General features: G+C 35.6%; 1 protein-coding gene across 6 annotated transcripts in view; it reads left to right on the top strand.

Moving 5' to 3' along the window:
* The window catches only part of GABRB2 (gamma-aminobutyric acid type A receptor subunit beta2), a 135,961-nt gene that overhangs the window by 30,356 nt on the left and 89,781 nt on the right, over positions 1 to 15,824 (top strand). For all 6 annotated transcript variants that reach the window (XM_030284135.4, XM_072935392.1, XM_032750871.3 and 3 more), the window contains one exon: positions 14,094 to 14,314. In XM_030284135.4, the coding sequence (XP_030139995.1) occupies positions 14,094 to 14,314 (221 nt within the window). The remainder of the gene's footprint in view (positions 1 to 14,093; positions 14,315 to 15,824) is intronic.

Here is a 15,824-nt window from a genome sequence, read left to right as displayed (position 1 = left end):
TTTGAAAGCTACATTATGATATGTGGTTGTCTGGTTCTGTTGGTCCTTTTCTGTTTCGGGTTTTTTTTTTGGACTTCAGCCTTGGTAACCGCGAGGCTTTGGCAGAGATGTCACTCCTCACTGCATCAGGTCAGAGTTATGCCATGTGTTATGGTACCAGCCTTCCACTTTCTGCAGTAATTTTCTTTCCTGTTTATTTCTCTTTTTCACCAAACTTAAAGTGGTCGGTGCAAAATCATCTGCTAGATTTGGAAATCTTAAAAAAAAAAAAAAGATAGAGAATAAACTTCTCAGCCTGTTCTATGGCTGAAATTATATTTGTATCTGGAGATGTCAGGAGAATGACCTATATTCTCAAACCCCAGAATTTGTGCTCATCTATTCCTGTATTTGCCTCATTGCAATTTTTCTTCCTTGAATATGCAAATACATGGTTTATTTTTGTGGAACTAATATTGCTAATGTCCTGCAACTACTGGGTTTTTCCCAGATGTGGAGTACCCTTAGCTGGTTGCAGATAACTTTGCTTGGCATAATAAAATTATATCTTTAAAGAATAGCCATGCAAAACAGGAGGTGCTAAGTCTGCAATAAATGCAGTAAAATCCACCAGGGAAAGATTGGAAGCAGTTTGTCAATTGGAGGTACCAAAGGGATTTCTTAAAACTTTATTATGTCCATGTTTAAGCGTGTTGTTCATGTGTAGCAATAGCACCTCTTGCTTTTAGGTGTGGTGTTTGATTCTTCTTCATTAAACATAATAGAGTGGGGGTTTTTGGTGTTTTAACTGACATTTTGAAACTTGCTGCTTAAGATGCTGTGGATTTTTGCTGTTACAGACTTTGTATTCTGTGCTGTAGTCTGGAAAATTTCCTCAATTTTCTCATACCAATTTTGCCTATGTAATGTGGGATATTGTGATCTAGGTTTCAATAACCTGCTCATATAGTCATTGAAATCCCATTTTATGGGAAGACAGAAAAAAAGACAAGAGATTATGTAGGCAAATGGATCGTTGCAAGAGAAAATAAAAATCAAAATATGAACAACTAATTAAAATAAATGCATAGAAACATCCAAATATCAGTCCCTAGCCCCTATTAACTGTTAGGAAAATATTGATAATTATCTGTTTTATTGAAATTCTCAATGAACCCTTCTACATGTGACATGATTAACTTACTTTATAAATACCTATGCATAGCAATATATCTGTGAGTGATTGAGAATGTGACCTGGAGGAGGACATCCTGTGAAGAGACAGCAGCACTCAGCTGTATATTTTAAACCAAAAGATTCATAGATGAATTAAGATACGCTTTAGAGCATTATTGGCTCCAGATATAATTTGGATCTGGGTTTCAGCATGATTACTGCTGCCACTAGAATGGACAGGCACCTACTCTGCTGCTGAAGACAACACCTTGGTTTGCACCAGCCACTCCTCCAGCAAGGCTGGTGCTGCTCTGCCTGGAGATAATCTGCTCATGTCGAAGAGAACTCTTGGCTGCATCATCAAAGTGCTGGCCCGTTTTCTCTGAACGAAACCATCATCTGTATGGTACTGCATTTTTCATGATATAGTATTAGGAGAACAATGAAAAGAGATTAATCTGTGTATTTTTAATTTTAGATAAAAATCTATTTTTTAAGTATTTAGCTGTATGTGAAAATGCTCACTTAATATATTTCAAGTTATATGCACCCATGTAAGTGTGGATAAAATCATTGGCTTTCCTGTCAATTTTTGTTTAGAAGTTTTAGATGGAGCCTTAAAATTAGAGTTTTCTTGGGGCTGTTGCCACAAGGTGAGGTAACTCCACCACGAGTGTCATGCACTTACATGCCACCTATTTTTTCCCACGTTCTGTTGAGCTGAACTTAGGAAGTCAATTACTATTTAGTGACATTATAAAATGATCTTAAAACTGCAAATTATTAGAATTACTGTGATCTACAATGCTTCTGATAGTGCTCTCAGTTCTTGAGGTAGAACTTTAAGACAAAATTCACTGAAGTTCAGGGGAAAATAACAATTTTGACTTTTTTTCTTCTGTCTTAGTTTATTTCCTTTTCTCTTTTTGATTAGAGATCGGAATTGGAATAATTCACTGCTGATTGTATGATGGCACATTGTCCTAAGCAGAACATTTTCCACAAGCATTTGTTCATAAGTAATTTTAACTTATGTCAAATACTTATGAATCATCCTCTTATCACTTACAAAAAAGAACTTTTAGTCTTCCATCTGTTTCTCCTTAATTTTCGGCTTTATTATATACGCAATTACACTTTTCATCTTCTAAAAAATTCACTACACAGTTCATTTCCCACAGAAGATAAATGAATAAAAATTTGTTTTCTTTAGTATTAGCCTGTCTGTTTTATATGTTCAGCTAGCAGCTAGGAATATTTGATTTCAACATTCAGGTTTTAAAATGTGACTTTTAGTGTTAATAATAGATAATATATGTGGATATTGTGTAAATTATCCAGTGGTTGGAATTTGAATCCTCTTTTACCGCTTCATTTTTGTTTTCTGTTTAATTCTAGGCAGAATGGTTAATTACACTCTACTAAGATGAAAGTTAAAAATTGCTATTGTTCTACAAATAAGCCTGAAGTAATGAATAGGCTGAGGTTTCCTATTAACTAGGAATTTCCTGTGAGATTGTGCTGTTCTTGAACATAGAAATTAAAAAATAACATATAAATAGCAGCTTTTCCAGCTCACGCATTGCAGTTGTATTGTCATGTTCTAAAGTAATGAAAACCCCCATGTTGTGGTACTAAAGTGTCATGATATCCTTCAGAATAACACTCAGTAATTTAGTACTTCTGTCTGTTTTGTTGTAACTTCATCTGGGTAGGAGGTTAAATTTTAATTAAATACATATGATGTGATAAATCATATCAACAGAAATGTTGAGGTCTGTGATATGGAGGGGTACATTTTTGATTAAATCACCCAAAGAGTTATTTACAATTTTATATATATAATTTTTTATATAGCAGAGTGCAGAGATAATTTTTTTTCTTGCTAAGAAAAATTAGAGAAGCTCAGGGCGGTGTAGTTTTTTTGATTTTTAATTCCATTTGACTCAAAGGAATCGCACTCATATAAGGATTTAGAATAAACGTAGATTAGGGAATAAAATAGATGTTTACTGTTTATTTAACTGATTAATGGATACATTTTTTTAAAAGTATGATAACAATATAAATAAAAAGAAAGTGAATTAAAGTTACTAGAAATGGAATAAAGTACAAAAAGGCTTTTCTTGCGCCCTGATCTAGAGAAATAAGGATCCAGATAAAACCTGGGAATCAAACAGAATCTAATGAAGAATCATTTTTAAGTTTCTCACATGTATCTCCAGAAGCTTAGAGAAGCTCAGAATTGTCACTGTGTGCATCAAAAATCCATGGAAGTTTTGTTTGGGTTTTTTTTCCAAAGCCCCGTACTGAAGTGAATCCATGATTTCACACGTGCAGGATTAGCAGAAATGTGAAGCTTTGTGCCTAAAATCTCTGAATTTACCTGGTTTGTTGGTTCCAAATTGTATGCTTGGTTTAAAGCACTTAGCAGTTTCCTCAGGAAAGGTGTTTTCATGAAGTATTGACTTCATTTACTTTGTTTGTGCAATTCTTGCTATGATTAATTTTAGGTATTTTTTCCTATTTAATCTAAAGAGTCTTTAATTCTCCAGGCTCAGAGAGAATCTCTAGCTGTAAATATTCCTTGCTGAATAGCTCAAACAAGCAGACACTAAATTCATGTTTCAGTGAGTTCCTAAATAATTGTGTGTGAGAGCGCATGCATTCCAAGTGTAATTCGTTAATTGTGAGCTGCTGTAGATAATCATGTTATGCCTTAGGCCAGCTGAGGTCTAGCTTGACTTTTTGAACACTGCAGAGATGAGGAGATAATTTGAGAGGAGTACTTAATTGTAATATTTAGTGACATTAATCACAAGTTGTCTAATAGAAGAAATGAAGCAATTAATTTAGGGTGTGCTTGTCTCAAAACGCTCATGGAACAGCCCAGTTGGGAAGGACCTCGAAAAATCATATGTACTTGCTTATATTCCCTGTTCTTGCCTCGTCTCACCCACTGAGGGGAAAAACCCATATAAACCACCACCAAACAAACAAAAAACCTGCCAAATTGTGCACCAGTTTTCTAGATAAGACCATGAGTAAGAATCTGTGTCTGGGCAATATTTTCATTAGTGAAATCACTGCTATTACAACATAATCCAAACATCTGCAACATCCTGCCGTGTTCAGGAGGAGACCTTTGGTACAGGTAATGAAGAAATGTTTCATCGAGTAACACAGCAAAAAACAAACAGTAAAAAATTTGCATTGATATAAATCAGAACCTGAAACCAAGGTAAATGCAAATAAGTAACAATAAATGAGCTACTTTGAGTAGAATCAATGAAGACATTTTTAGGGGGAAGTGTGTATGTGCTGGTTCTGAAATGCTGTTTGGAATGAATAGCTACTGTTTGAACATTTTTGTTTAACATTAGGATTGGCTTAGGTACTGGGATAACAGAGCCATGGGAAAACATAAATACCTGTTTATAGGAAGATCTATTCAATAGGATTTTCAAAATCCTTTATGAGTTTATGATTCAATTTGGTGTTTGAAAACATGGTTTATTCTCATAAGATTTTTTATATTTTAAGTCAAAACAAAAAGAAGTTTTATCCATGCTAACAATTTTTAGCCATTGTGTTGATTTAATTCACATCCATATGTCCTCTCTTTGTACTTAAATTGATTTTTATACATTTGGGAAGAAAGAATATTTTTACAAGAATATAAAACCAGTACTTTTCACTAGCATGATTCCTTTTTTTAAGATCTGCAACCCTTACCTAATCTACTCTGTTACTTATTAAAATATCTGAGATATAACAATTATTTCAGGAAAGCACTACAAACAACAGAGAGACCTGTGGGTAGAATTCCCATATACTAGTCTCATTTGCCAAACAAAGTTTCTGATAAATTTATACCTTTAAATTAAATACCCTTAGGTATGGAACTCTTGTCTCTAAATAATTGTACATCTCTTCTCTCACCAAGAACAGAGCAGAGCATATGGGGCAGTACTTACCAATTTACTTTTTAAAAAATTATTCTGAGCTGTGTTTCCTTTCTTTTCTAATTATTTCACAGCAAAGAAGGTTTCAAGCTTCCTAGTGGTTGGTTTTGGATTAGCTGGAAACAATAACATTAAAAAACCCCAAGCCCTGCCTGTGAAAACAGAGAAGGGTTTCTTATCGGTGGTGCTGGTACCAAATTTGTGTTCTGTTGTGTTTGCTTATAAATGTGGATTTAAACGTGGATCCTTGTTTGCCCTGTGACTTTCTGGGAAAGACGATGATCGGAATTCCACAATAGAGTGTTGATAAAGCCTAGTAAGTAAAAAAAAAATGTAATGTGTTATGCTGGGATGTTAGTGCTTACTTTCTTTCTTGCTTACTTAATGGAGGGAGGAAAATGAGGAAGAGAAAGAGATAGCTGACAGTGGTGAAACACCCTTTCTGACAAGTGCACTACTTAGGAATTCACTTCTTAAAATAAAACAGTAATTCCTAATGGGAAAATTTGATAGTGCTTCTCTTTCCTTTGGACATGATTGAGAATGCATCTCAAAGTAAAGTTTATTTTTGAAAAATCCTAAATTTCAAGTGGTGTGTAGCAACATAAGAATATGTTATAAGGCACTTTCGTGACTCTTGAGACAGGAAGCATGCTGTTATTTGAAAAGAATAGATGTGTCATCAATCAAGCCAGTGAACTGCTATATAAGTGCATTTCATGCATGAATTAACCAGCTACTAGCCAGTAGATATCAAATCAATGTGTGCTGCTTCCCAGCAAATATGGAATGTGCTCAAGCAGAAATACTATATCCAGCTCATGAGGTCATGGCTAGGAATATTTGAGCTTCTGGAGGTTTTGCTTGTCTAGCACCTGCTAAAGCCCTGCACTTACTGCTGTGGCTCTGCTCTTTTTTACTATGGTCTAATAATTTGAGAGAAAAAGCAAAGCATTTCAGCTAATGTCTTTTTGAACCTATTATGCCTAACATATTTAACAAAATCTTTATTGTGAAGGTAAAAAATCCAGTGTAACAAATTCATCAGGACTGATGAAGCTGCCAGGAGATGAGTCATTGTTTTCAGGACAATCTCAGTGGAGTTGTAACAGAGCTTTTTGATTAATATGTGTCTCTGTATGAGTGTTTGATTTGGTTTTTATTTTAATTTCTCTCCAGAATTCCAAGAGTAGGACTGCAAAATACGTTTGACGTCTACTGACCATTGGAGGGAAAGGGAAATAATGGTTCTGTCATAAACAGGGATTGAAATTCTTTTGCCAGGTCATCTTATGAATGAAAACATATTTTGTGTAAGCTTTAAGAAATGTTTGATGATTAGTTTCTCCTGTAAATTTAGTGTTTGTTTCTGATCCATGGATTAGTTGGTTTCCGTAACTTTATCAAATTTTTGAGAGTCTCTATTGTAAGAATTGACAAGTTTTACATTGGAATATATCCTTAGACTTCTTTATAACAGACCACATTGACTTTGTTAATTTTAATTTGTTTCCAAATATATAAAGGTGTGAGAATGATAAGCCAATTCCACATGTCAAAAAAGGAACCAAATGCATTGCATTCTTTTACCTGTGAAAAAATGACTACTGCTTTTGGAAACACTGGTTTAGTGTTCCTTCAGCTGTGAAGAAAAAGCAAAACCCTTTCTCAAGGGGTTCTGAAGTATTCATAGAGCTCTGATTCTTAGGCATTTCATTTTCCAGAAATTTCAATGAATGTTAAGTGTGTGAAGTAGAGAGAAGGCAGGAAAGATTGTATCCAGACTGGTGGTTTGGATGTCCAGATGGAAGGAATGATGTCAAACTGAGTCCCAGCAGGTTGTGTAAATGCCTTCCAGTAAGAGTAGCTGGAGGGAACTGCTGTATAAGTTGAAAGTTTGCTCTGTGCAAGATCTTAAAATTGCTTAAAACCCATCCATGTGTCTGCCAAGTCAAATACGTTTAAAGTACAATTATAATGAAGCAGCTTAGTTTAAAATATGATCTGTGTTTCCTGAATAATTTCCTGATGCACTTTATGGGCATTTGCTAGAAGGGCTAAAAAGAATGGAACCAGTAATATTTTTATTATTAATTATATTTGGCAATATTTATTACCATTTCCCCAAAAAGCCCACTGACTGGGGGAAAAAGAAGTATGGTATCCTTATTTATCCTAATTTTGTTAAAATGGGCTGGCTTTGTATTAATGACAAGAAATACTTCCCATGCCATTTGCATTTACCATATACCTTTCATTCCTTGGATAAAGGTTCTCTTGGGTCTTGTTCTTGATCTTTCCAGCTGTCAAAACAGTTGCTTCCACTGGGTCATTGAAATACGAGTCTGACTTGAACTCTGAAAAAAATAGTGAACCACAAAGGAGGTGACAAATTTTGAACATTGAGATGAGGTATTTAATCAGACACAAATAAATAAACCCATTTGGTAGTAAAGGATGCCAAATTAATTTTTTCCTTTTGATTCTTGGAGTATATTTCTGAACTGATGGTGCAAGTGTAGAGACATTATTAGCTCTTGATGAAAAGCTAGTTTCAGTCTGATAAAATATAATCAGGATTGTTTACAATGTATTAACAGTGTTGAAAGTGGAAATAAGTTATTTAATTTCATAGAAAGTTTGTTGGCACAGACAGAAACCTTGAAGATTAAGAGAGAAAGAAAACCAAAAAAGGTAAAAAACATGTACTGTATAGGAACAGGGAATGTTTTCTTGGGAAATTGTTGGTGCCAATTGAAGCATATAGGAAATTGTGAACAATGGCTGCATTCAACACCTCAGTAGTAACTGAGTCCTGTTGATTTCTAAGTGTCTCAAATAGTGAGATTTAAGAGTGGAGGCAATTGCTGAGAAAATGACACAAAAAGACTGGAACAATAATACACTAAACAGAACAGATAAAAGAAGTAGTGTGCAGTGGCTCTAAAAATCAGACAATGGTGATTTTGAATCAAACTGAAATTAAGTTACAGTCACTGCTAGAATAGGGTGACCATCCTGATTTTTCCTTTTTGAAGGATAGGGAGCCTCTTTCTAAATGCAAGTGGCAATTTCATTGTTATTGAAGTCTTTCTCTAATCCCTTTCCAAGGGATAGATAGACAGCCCTGAGCAACTTGGTCTGACCTCACACTAGATCTTGCTTTGAGTGTGAGGCTGAGCTGGAGGAAAATACACCTGTGTGACAGAGGCACTTGGGATGAAATTTTTGCTGTGAGATACTCCAATAGGTTTTGGCTTTGCTGAACCAGGAACAATTTAGAGTATAATTAATTACTATTAGAGATGTAAAATTTTTTCCACCTGTGTTTTTTTCAGATTTTTTTTCCTAGAGCATAAGAATAATTTTTCTTTCATCTGAATACATCATTTATTCTCTTGCAGTGTCTCAACTAAGGATATTCTCTTTGCAGAAGTGTTGTGCTGTCATGCAAATTGGACCTTCTACCAGCTTCCACAGGCTTGTCATCACTGAAAGAAACGATATGTATTTATTATAAATTGTCCTTTTTACTTCAGTGCTGCCAGTTCTCTGCAGTACCTGACATTTTGAGAGGAAACAGCCTGTCACATCTTGGGCTTCAGGGAGGAGAGCATTTAAAATACGGGACAAGGTCTAGGTAACATGACACTATTGGGTTTTTTTTTTCATCCTCATGCTCTTCACTGTTCAGATTTCATGAAATCTGTACACAAGGTTGCAGTATGCAAGAGCTTATTGGCTGAGGAAGGCTGAATTGGGGTGGTTTGTCTGTTCCCACAAGATTGATGTGCAAACGGGCAGGAAACGCATCAGTTTGCAGCTCAGCCTCTGGCACATTGCACCCAGATACAGAAACAGTTGTGGGGATGTTTCTGGGGGAGATTTGTGCTCTCCAGAGCCCTTTCCTTCCTTCAAGGTGTCAGTTTGTTACTGCTGGATTAATGAACCGTTTTAGAGAGCTGGGAATCAGCAGGGCAGGGGATGAAGTGCTGTGGAATGTGACAGTGTTTAACAGGAGGGAACTGCTGCTGGTGCTCCCCGTGGGACTGGGGAATGGCACAAGAAAACTGGCAGGTCACCCTTGCCTAAAAACTGCTCTGCTTCTCTTTCCAAAGTGCACACGTTCGACAATGATTTAGAAGAAAAAGAAAAACAAATAAAACAACACAAAAAATGCCAAGAAAATCAGCATAAAAATCTACAGTGGTTAGTAGTAGTATGTGAGAAAATGCATGCATACAGACAAAGGGAGAAGGACTCTGAGCTCATTTATTAGAAAAATAAAGGACAAATAAACTCAGGAAATGTCATGCACAGACCTGGCAGGTTTTGTCCTGTAAATTTGTGTGAAGTACCAGCAGCTTTTACAGACCATAATAAGCTAAAGAAATAAATTACTCTCATTGTATTTCAGCTATACAGCATATTATTAAAGGAAATATTAGGTATGCCATTGTTTTTGTTATTTTTCAATGAACTAAATACTAGAGGGAATGTTTTGGATTATTTTATAAAGATTTTCCTTTAACTTATTCTCTCACTCACTGCCTCTCTTACATCAGTATTCTTTGTGATTGTTGCATATCCTGTGTAAAGGTTGCTTTTTGAGGTGATCTTAAAATTGGCTTTAAAATATTAATTTTTATTAAATATATCCTTGATCTAGTTTTAGAAGTGTTACAAATACAAGATAATCATAACTACTTTGACAAACCTGTGTAATAGCTGAGCCTGTGTCTTGCTAAAGGATACTCCAAGTCAGAGCAGAAAATGTGATTGTGTTCAGTGTCAAGAAGCACCGAGGAAAGCAATTAGTTCATTAATTAATAATTTATCTATCTATCCAACTCTTTGTTTAGAGCAACATTGAGAAAAGTATCCTGATTTTGTCCACTTTCCCAGTGCTAATATGACAGGGGTTTCATCTATCAATAACTTTATTCTTACCCTGGAGTTCCTCCCTCTGCCCCACTCCTCCACCGAAAGCATCAGACACTCAGGGTTCTGGTTGTTGTTTCTGTTTTTTTACTCTTGAGTCTCTGCTGCAAAACAATAACAATATCTTGGGCTACCATCTGTTCTCACCAACCTTTCAGCTGGATCTCCAGGTCTTCCTAACCACAGGTGTATTTCCCCTCTACTTAATGATTATTATGATTTTTTTTTATTTTTTTGTTCTTTAGTATTTTCAACAAATTCTTTACTGTTTTGCAAGGCAATTATATAATAGGCTATAATAGAAAGCAATATAAATATGTTTTCTATTGAAGGGATTTACCTTTCTGAAGATCTGTGGAATTGCACAATTACATAGGGAATGATCTATGAGCTCTGGGAAATAACTTGAGGTACACTTGAGGAAAGAAAACTTTGAAATTCAAATATAGATAAACTTTTTGATGTTTCTTGTTGCCTGAAATATTTTATTTTACTTCAAGGACACAACCAAATATTTTTGTCTGAGGCAGAAAACTACTGTTTTCATAACTTCTTTTAAGTGATGTTGCATATTCATTTATCTCATACATGATGTATAAATTCCTTGCAAATTAAGAACTTTTCTGGTTTTTGTCAGCTTCTTCTGCTTCATCTTGGTGGTTCCAAAAAGATGGAGAGAAGGTGGAAGAATGTTTGTCTTTTCTGATAAGGAGGCTTTAACTTTTTATGGGTCCCCTTCGTTGACATCTCTGTGTGAAGAGTTTCTTGATTATCTCATCTTCCTGCTTGAGCTTGTAACTAATTCTATATCACAGAGTTTCTATTTTAACATTGTTGTAACCTAAAACTACATTTATCACACTACTTAAGAGAATTAATACAGCATAACTTTCTAACAGCACACATTTAATATTCATTGTAACATTTACGAAAAGCCAATCATAAAATATGCATTTTTCACAGTGAGAATAGTCGATTTATGCATCATACTCTGCATTTGCTTTAATCATGTGGGAATCCTGCAGTGCTGTATTGGGATGATGAGATCCTTTCAGGAGAGAATAATCTGAGGATCTCAAGGCACGCGACTCTCTGAACCAAGCAGCAGTTAGATTGCAGTTTTCACTCCAGGTTTGCTTTAATCAATCTTCCTCCTGTCACCAAGAGAACCAGAGAGCTCCAAGAGCTGTGGCAGCAGCTCCTTGCTCGCAGTGCTGTGCGGATTTCTGGCTCAGGAAAAGTGCAGCATCATGCCTCAGTCTGGGTGACCTGTCAGCAATGAAAATCAAGTGTCACAGTCTTGCTAAACTAATTAAGGGTACAGGAAACTTATCAGCCAGAACTGCTCCATTTCACTGGAGTGCATGAAATCCATTGCACTGTGAGGCTGTGTCACTGCCTAAATCACCACGGAGACACAATGTCAATATTGGCTGCCCTCAGTAGTGCTGAGGGGACAGATTAATGCTCTTGATGCTGAAATCCTACAGTCTCTTACTTCAGATTTCATATAATCGGGATCAAAACTTCCATGCTAAGGAGTGAAGCTCTGCTGACAGTCATTTGGTTTCATACCTGTGAAAAATGCCAATCACTTGGTTTTTAAAAATTTTAAAAGTTTAATAATAGTGAAATGGTTAGAAAAATAGTAATACAATTAGAGTAATAAAATTTAGAGTTAGGACAATTACACGGCAATAAAAAGCAAAGAATTGCGGACGTCCGGATGCTCTCAGACACTAAGTCATGAAAAGCATTTCTTGTGAACAAAAGAATAACCCTTAAAACAATATACTTGTTGCATATTCATATATCCTTCAGATGACAAATAATTTCCAGTCAGAATACCAGCTCTTTCTGGAACACAGTGTGTTTGATTTGAAATTCCAGCCTGGTAACTTGGCTTTTCTTCCAGCAATGCCAGTACCCCAAATTTACAGTTGTATGTAATTCACTTCTATGCAATGAGCCATGTATGTTTAAGGTTTTTCCTCCTCTTCTTTTCCTCTTTAACTGAGGTGTAAAAAGAAAGGATATTCTATGTATTTATGCAGTATATTAATACATGTAGGTTATCCCTTGGAATGGGAATAAAATGCAGCATTCCAAGGATAATAGTGAAACAATTGCTATTGATAATTATTTGATAATGTGATATATTAGTATAATGAAGACTAATAAATTTTCCTACTGAAGATTTTCTGATTTCTGGTTATGAATCAAATCCTGCAGAACAGTGATGAAGCATAACAGTAAAATTCTCCAGCTGTAGGTGGAATGCTCTTGCAAGCAGAATCTCATCCTGACCCTGGGGAGTGGGAAGAGGTTTCAAATTGTTAAAACTGATCAGCTTATAGAACAGGACCAGGTGAATATATTTGGTAGTTAAACAGCTGGGAAGGCTCATTTGGTGTTCAGCTACTTGAGTCGCTGCAGAGTCGCTGTTGTGCCACCCGGCCAAAGGTGCTGGGGCTCCAGGCATGGCCAGGGCTGCAGCAGGGGAAGGGGACTGACCTGTGACCAGTGCAGCCAGGAGCTCTGGAGGGACAGAAATACCATCTGTGCTTTGTGTTGGTGAGGAGGAAATGCAGTAACTATTCACAGCAGAACACGTATTTCCTCCTGCTTCACTGAAAATTGAAGAGGCATTTTCAAGCCCATGTACATGGGCTCTTCTGGGGAGGGATGAGGCAAAAAATAAGTGTCTTTCCACCACTGAAATGCACATTTCTATAAAAAAATAGTTTATACTGATTCATCTGAGTGCACACTGTTCTGCAGAAGAGGCAGGGTCACTTAGTTTCAAGGTTCTGTCATTGCTTACAGAATTCTGCTGAAATAGCCATAGTTCTCACAGCCCTCCCTAGTTCAAGGGGTGGGTATTGTACATTTTAAAGAGAATAATTACAGCAACCCAATTTCAGTGATCTCCTACTGGGCTGTTCAGTCTGTGAAACTGCAGAATAAGAAAAAATTATTTTTGTCTTTTCTGAGAAGTTATATATATTGTTCATATGTCAAATAACCTCTTAAATGAGATTACTTGTAAAATACACTTGTGGAATATGCTTTTAAAGTAGTTCAGGAGGAAGACAAATTTTTATTTTCCAACTATAATAAAAAATGATTTAAATATTGGACTCTCCTTTACACTATAAAACAGGGCATAAGAACTAATATTGTCATTTATGCAAGTCTTTCTCCAGGGTTGCTCTCAATATACTTTTTGTACTATTTGTAGAGGTTTTTTTTAGCATTGGCTAAATATAATGAATATTCTGCATCTGGATAACAATTTTGACTAAGGTATAACCTTTGTAATTGCATTATTCCTTAAAAAACCAAGAGCTCGAAACATCTCTGAAGCACTGTAGAGTGGGGATCTGTATCAAAACAATGCAAGTCTCATAATACTGTGAATAATTACTGAGATGCTAATTGTGCATTCTGAGTTGTCCCCATGAAGTAACCAGAGTTGCTTCATTTGTAAAATTAAGACTAAGTGTATAGCTTAGAAACTTTAAAAAATTCTCATTGGTTTCAGTGCCCAGGGGAAAGTTAACAGACTTTGAAGAAATTTTAATTTAGGCAAGTCTTTGTGTGGTGACTGCAACTTCAGAGACAGAAGGCTTGGTCCAGAGCTCTGTTGAATACAATGGAGACCTTGAAATTAAATTTGGATCTCTGAATGTTCCTATTTCCTAGAACACCCAGGCTTGTAAAGTGCAACATGCTGTTAAATGTCTACAATTTTTTAAATTTTATTTTTAAATATTGAAGTGAGATCTTCCAACTCATTAATAAAATTTAAATACCCCATCTTCTCTGTGTACTCACTGCTGTTATTAAGTGCATACACGATATTCAATACCGTAAAAATAAATACATCTACTGATGGAAATTCTGAACAGAAATGCTTTCCTTTAGGAACAGTCCCAATGAATACCATTCAGAATACCATATTCAGAAAAATGCCATTTTTCTGAATATGTTTCAATGCAAACTTTGTTTGTTTGTTTGTTCACCTCACAGGACTATACTTTGACAATGTACTTCCAGCAAGCGTGGAGGGATAAGAGGCTGTCCTATAATGTGATACCTCTAAACCTTACCCTGGACAACAGAGTCGCTGATCAGCTCTGGGTGCCCGACACCTACTTCCTGAATGACAAGAAATCATTTGTTCATGGTGTTACTGTGAAGAACAGAATGATTCGCCTGCATCCAGATGGAACAGTCCTCTATGGACTCAGGTCAGTATGAATCATTTCTAACTCTTCTGTCTCTTCATTTTAAACCATGATCAAAAAGGTAAAAATTAAAACCATTCCTTCCTCTTTTTTATGTGTTTGTTTTTTAATGATTTTCTTTTTATTGCTGTACTGATGATATTCCAGAAAAATAAAAGTATTCTAAGGTTGTATTCTAAATCTAAGGATTTTCTTTCTATACAAATTTTTGAGATAAATTGCTATTTTTAGTACAGTTCAGAGACTTGTATTAAGAACAGATAAGACTGTAAATATTATTTGGAATATTCTGGATTAAAAGCCTGGTTTAAAACTGCTTCTTCAAAGGAATTGAAATATGAAATACAAAATGAGGATTAGAGGAAAAAACAGAAAATGTATATGACAGCTGAATTGATAGTTTAACTGATATGTTTTAAAAATATTTTTGATTGAATATTAGATTGGTTTGTATGCTACCCAGATGAATCAGCTTTCTGATTTTCACTGAGATGAGGTATAACTTGAAATGTTTTACAACCTTCTGTTGTTCTGTGTACTCTATGGAGAGGGCTGGCTGGAGAAATCAACAAAAGGGCTTCACTTTTGGAGTTCTGCAAACTTGGGAAATTGTCTGTTTAGTGATGTCAGCAGGATAAATAATTGCTGAGAAACGGATTTAACAATATAGCTGCAAAAGGTGATGCCAGTGCTGTGTGGGTAGGTAACAAAACAGCAGGAAAGCTTTGCCTGGGGTAAGGACAGAAAATGCTGCCGAGCTGGGGATTGTAAATGCCAAAGTTTGTTGTGTCCAGCTGTGTTTGCTGTGGGAGCAGTTCAGGCTCTGGCTCTGTGGCTGCCAGCAAGTCCGGAGTTTTTGTGATTGCTCAGTGAAGCAACAGATATTTGGTTCCCTGAAAGGCAGCTGCAGTTTAGAGTGAAATATAAACCAGCTACATAACACACAGTTATATTAGCGGAGTGAGAGCGAGCATAACAAGGGTTTTGGTGTAGTTTTCAATTTAGGATTCTGAAATCATAAACTTTATTATTATCTTCTAGAATAAATTAGAAATAAATATTAGGCTTAATGTCTTCAATAATGCTAATTTTTTTTTGCTATTTGTGGCATTTTTTATTCTGAGTACTTTTAAGCATCTGTAATAAATTCTGTTTTTTTAAAAGGTTGGTAAGCAGCAAGTAGGGTTCACAAAGAATCCTCCTAGAAGAATCAAGTAAAAGAAAGTTTTATTTTCTGGAAGTTACTTTGTGATGTTCATTTGTTTTTCAAAAATTTAAAACCTTTCATGAAATATACTTTGTTTAAAGTTTTGAGGGTTTTGATTGTTTCTTTTCTTTAGCTGAACCGGTGTTGATACTGCTTCATTGTTTTTGGTGAAACCTTTCCTCCTTTTCATTCAGCATAAATAGCAGATCAATTTTAATGTCTCTTATGAGATGCAATAACGTGAAATGGTGTCTATTTTTCACTTAAAGCTGTTCAATGTAATTAGAGGAATCATTATTAATGCTT

This window comes from Taeniopygia guttata, chromosome 13 (genome assembly GCF_048771995.1).
Source record: "Taeniopygia guttata chromosome 13, bTaeGut7.mat, whole genome shotgun sequence".
In the NCBI taxonomy this organism is placed as follows: domain Eukaryota; kingdom Metazoa; phylum Chordata; class Aves; order Passeriformes; family Estrildidae; genus Taeniopygia; species Taeniopygia guttata.
The sequence above is the reverse complement of the archived record's forward strand: the minus strand, read 5'-3'. Positions and strand labels throughout refer to the sequence as shown.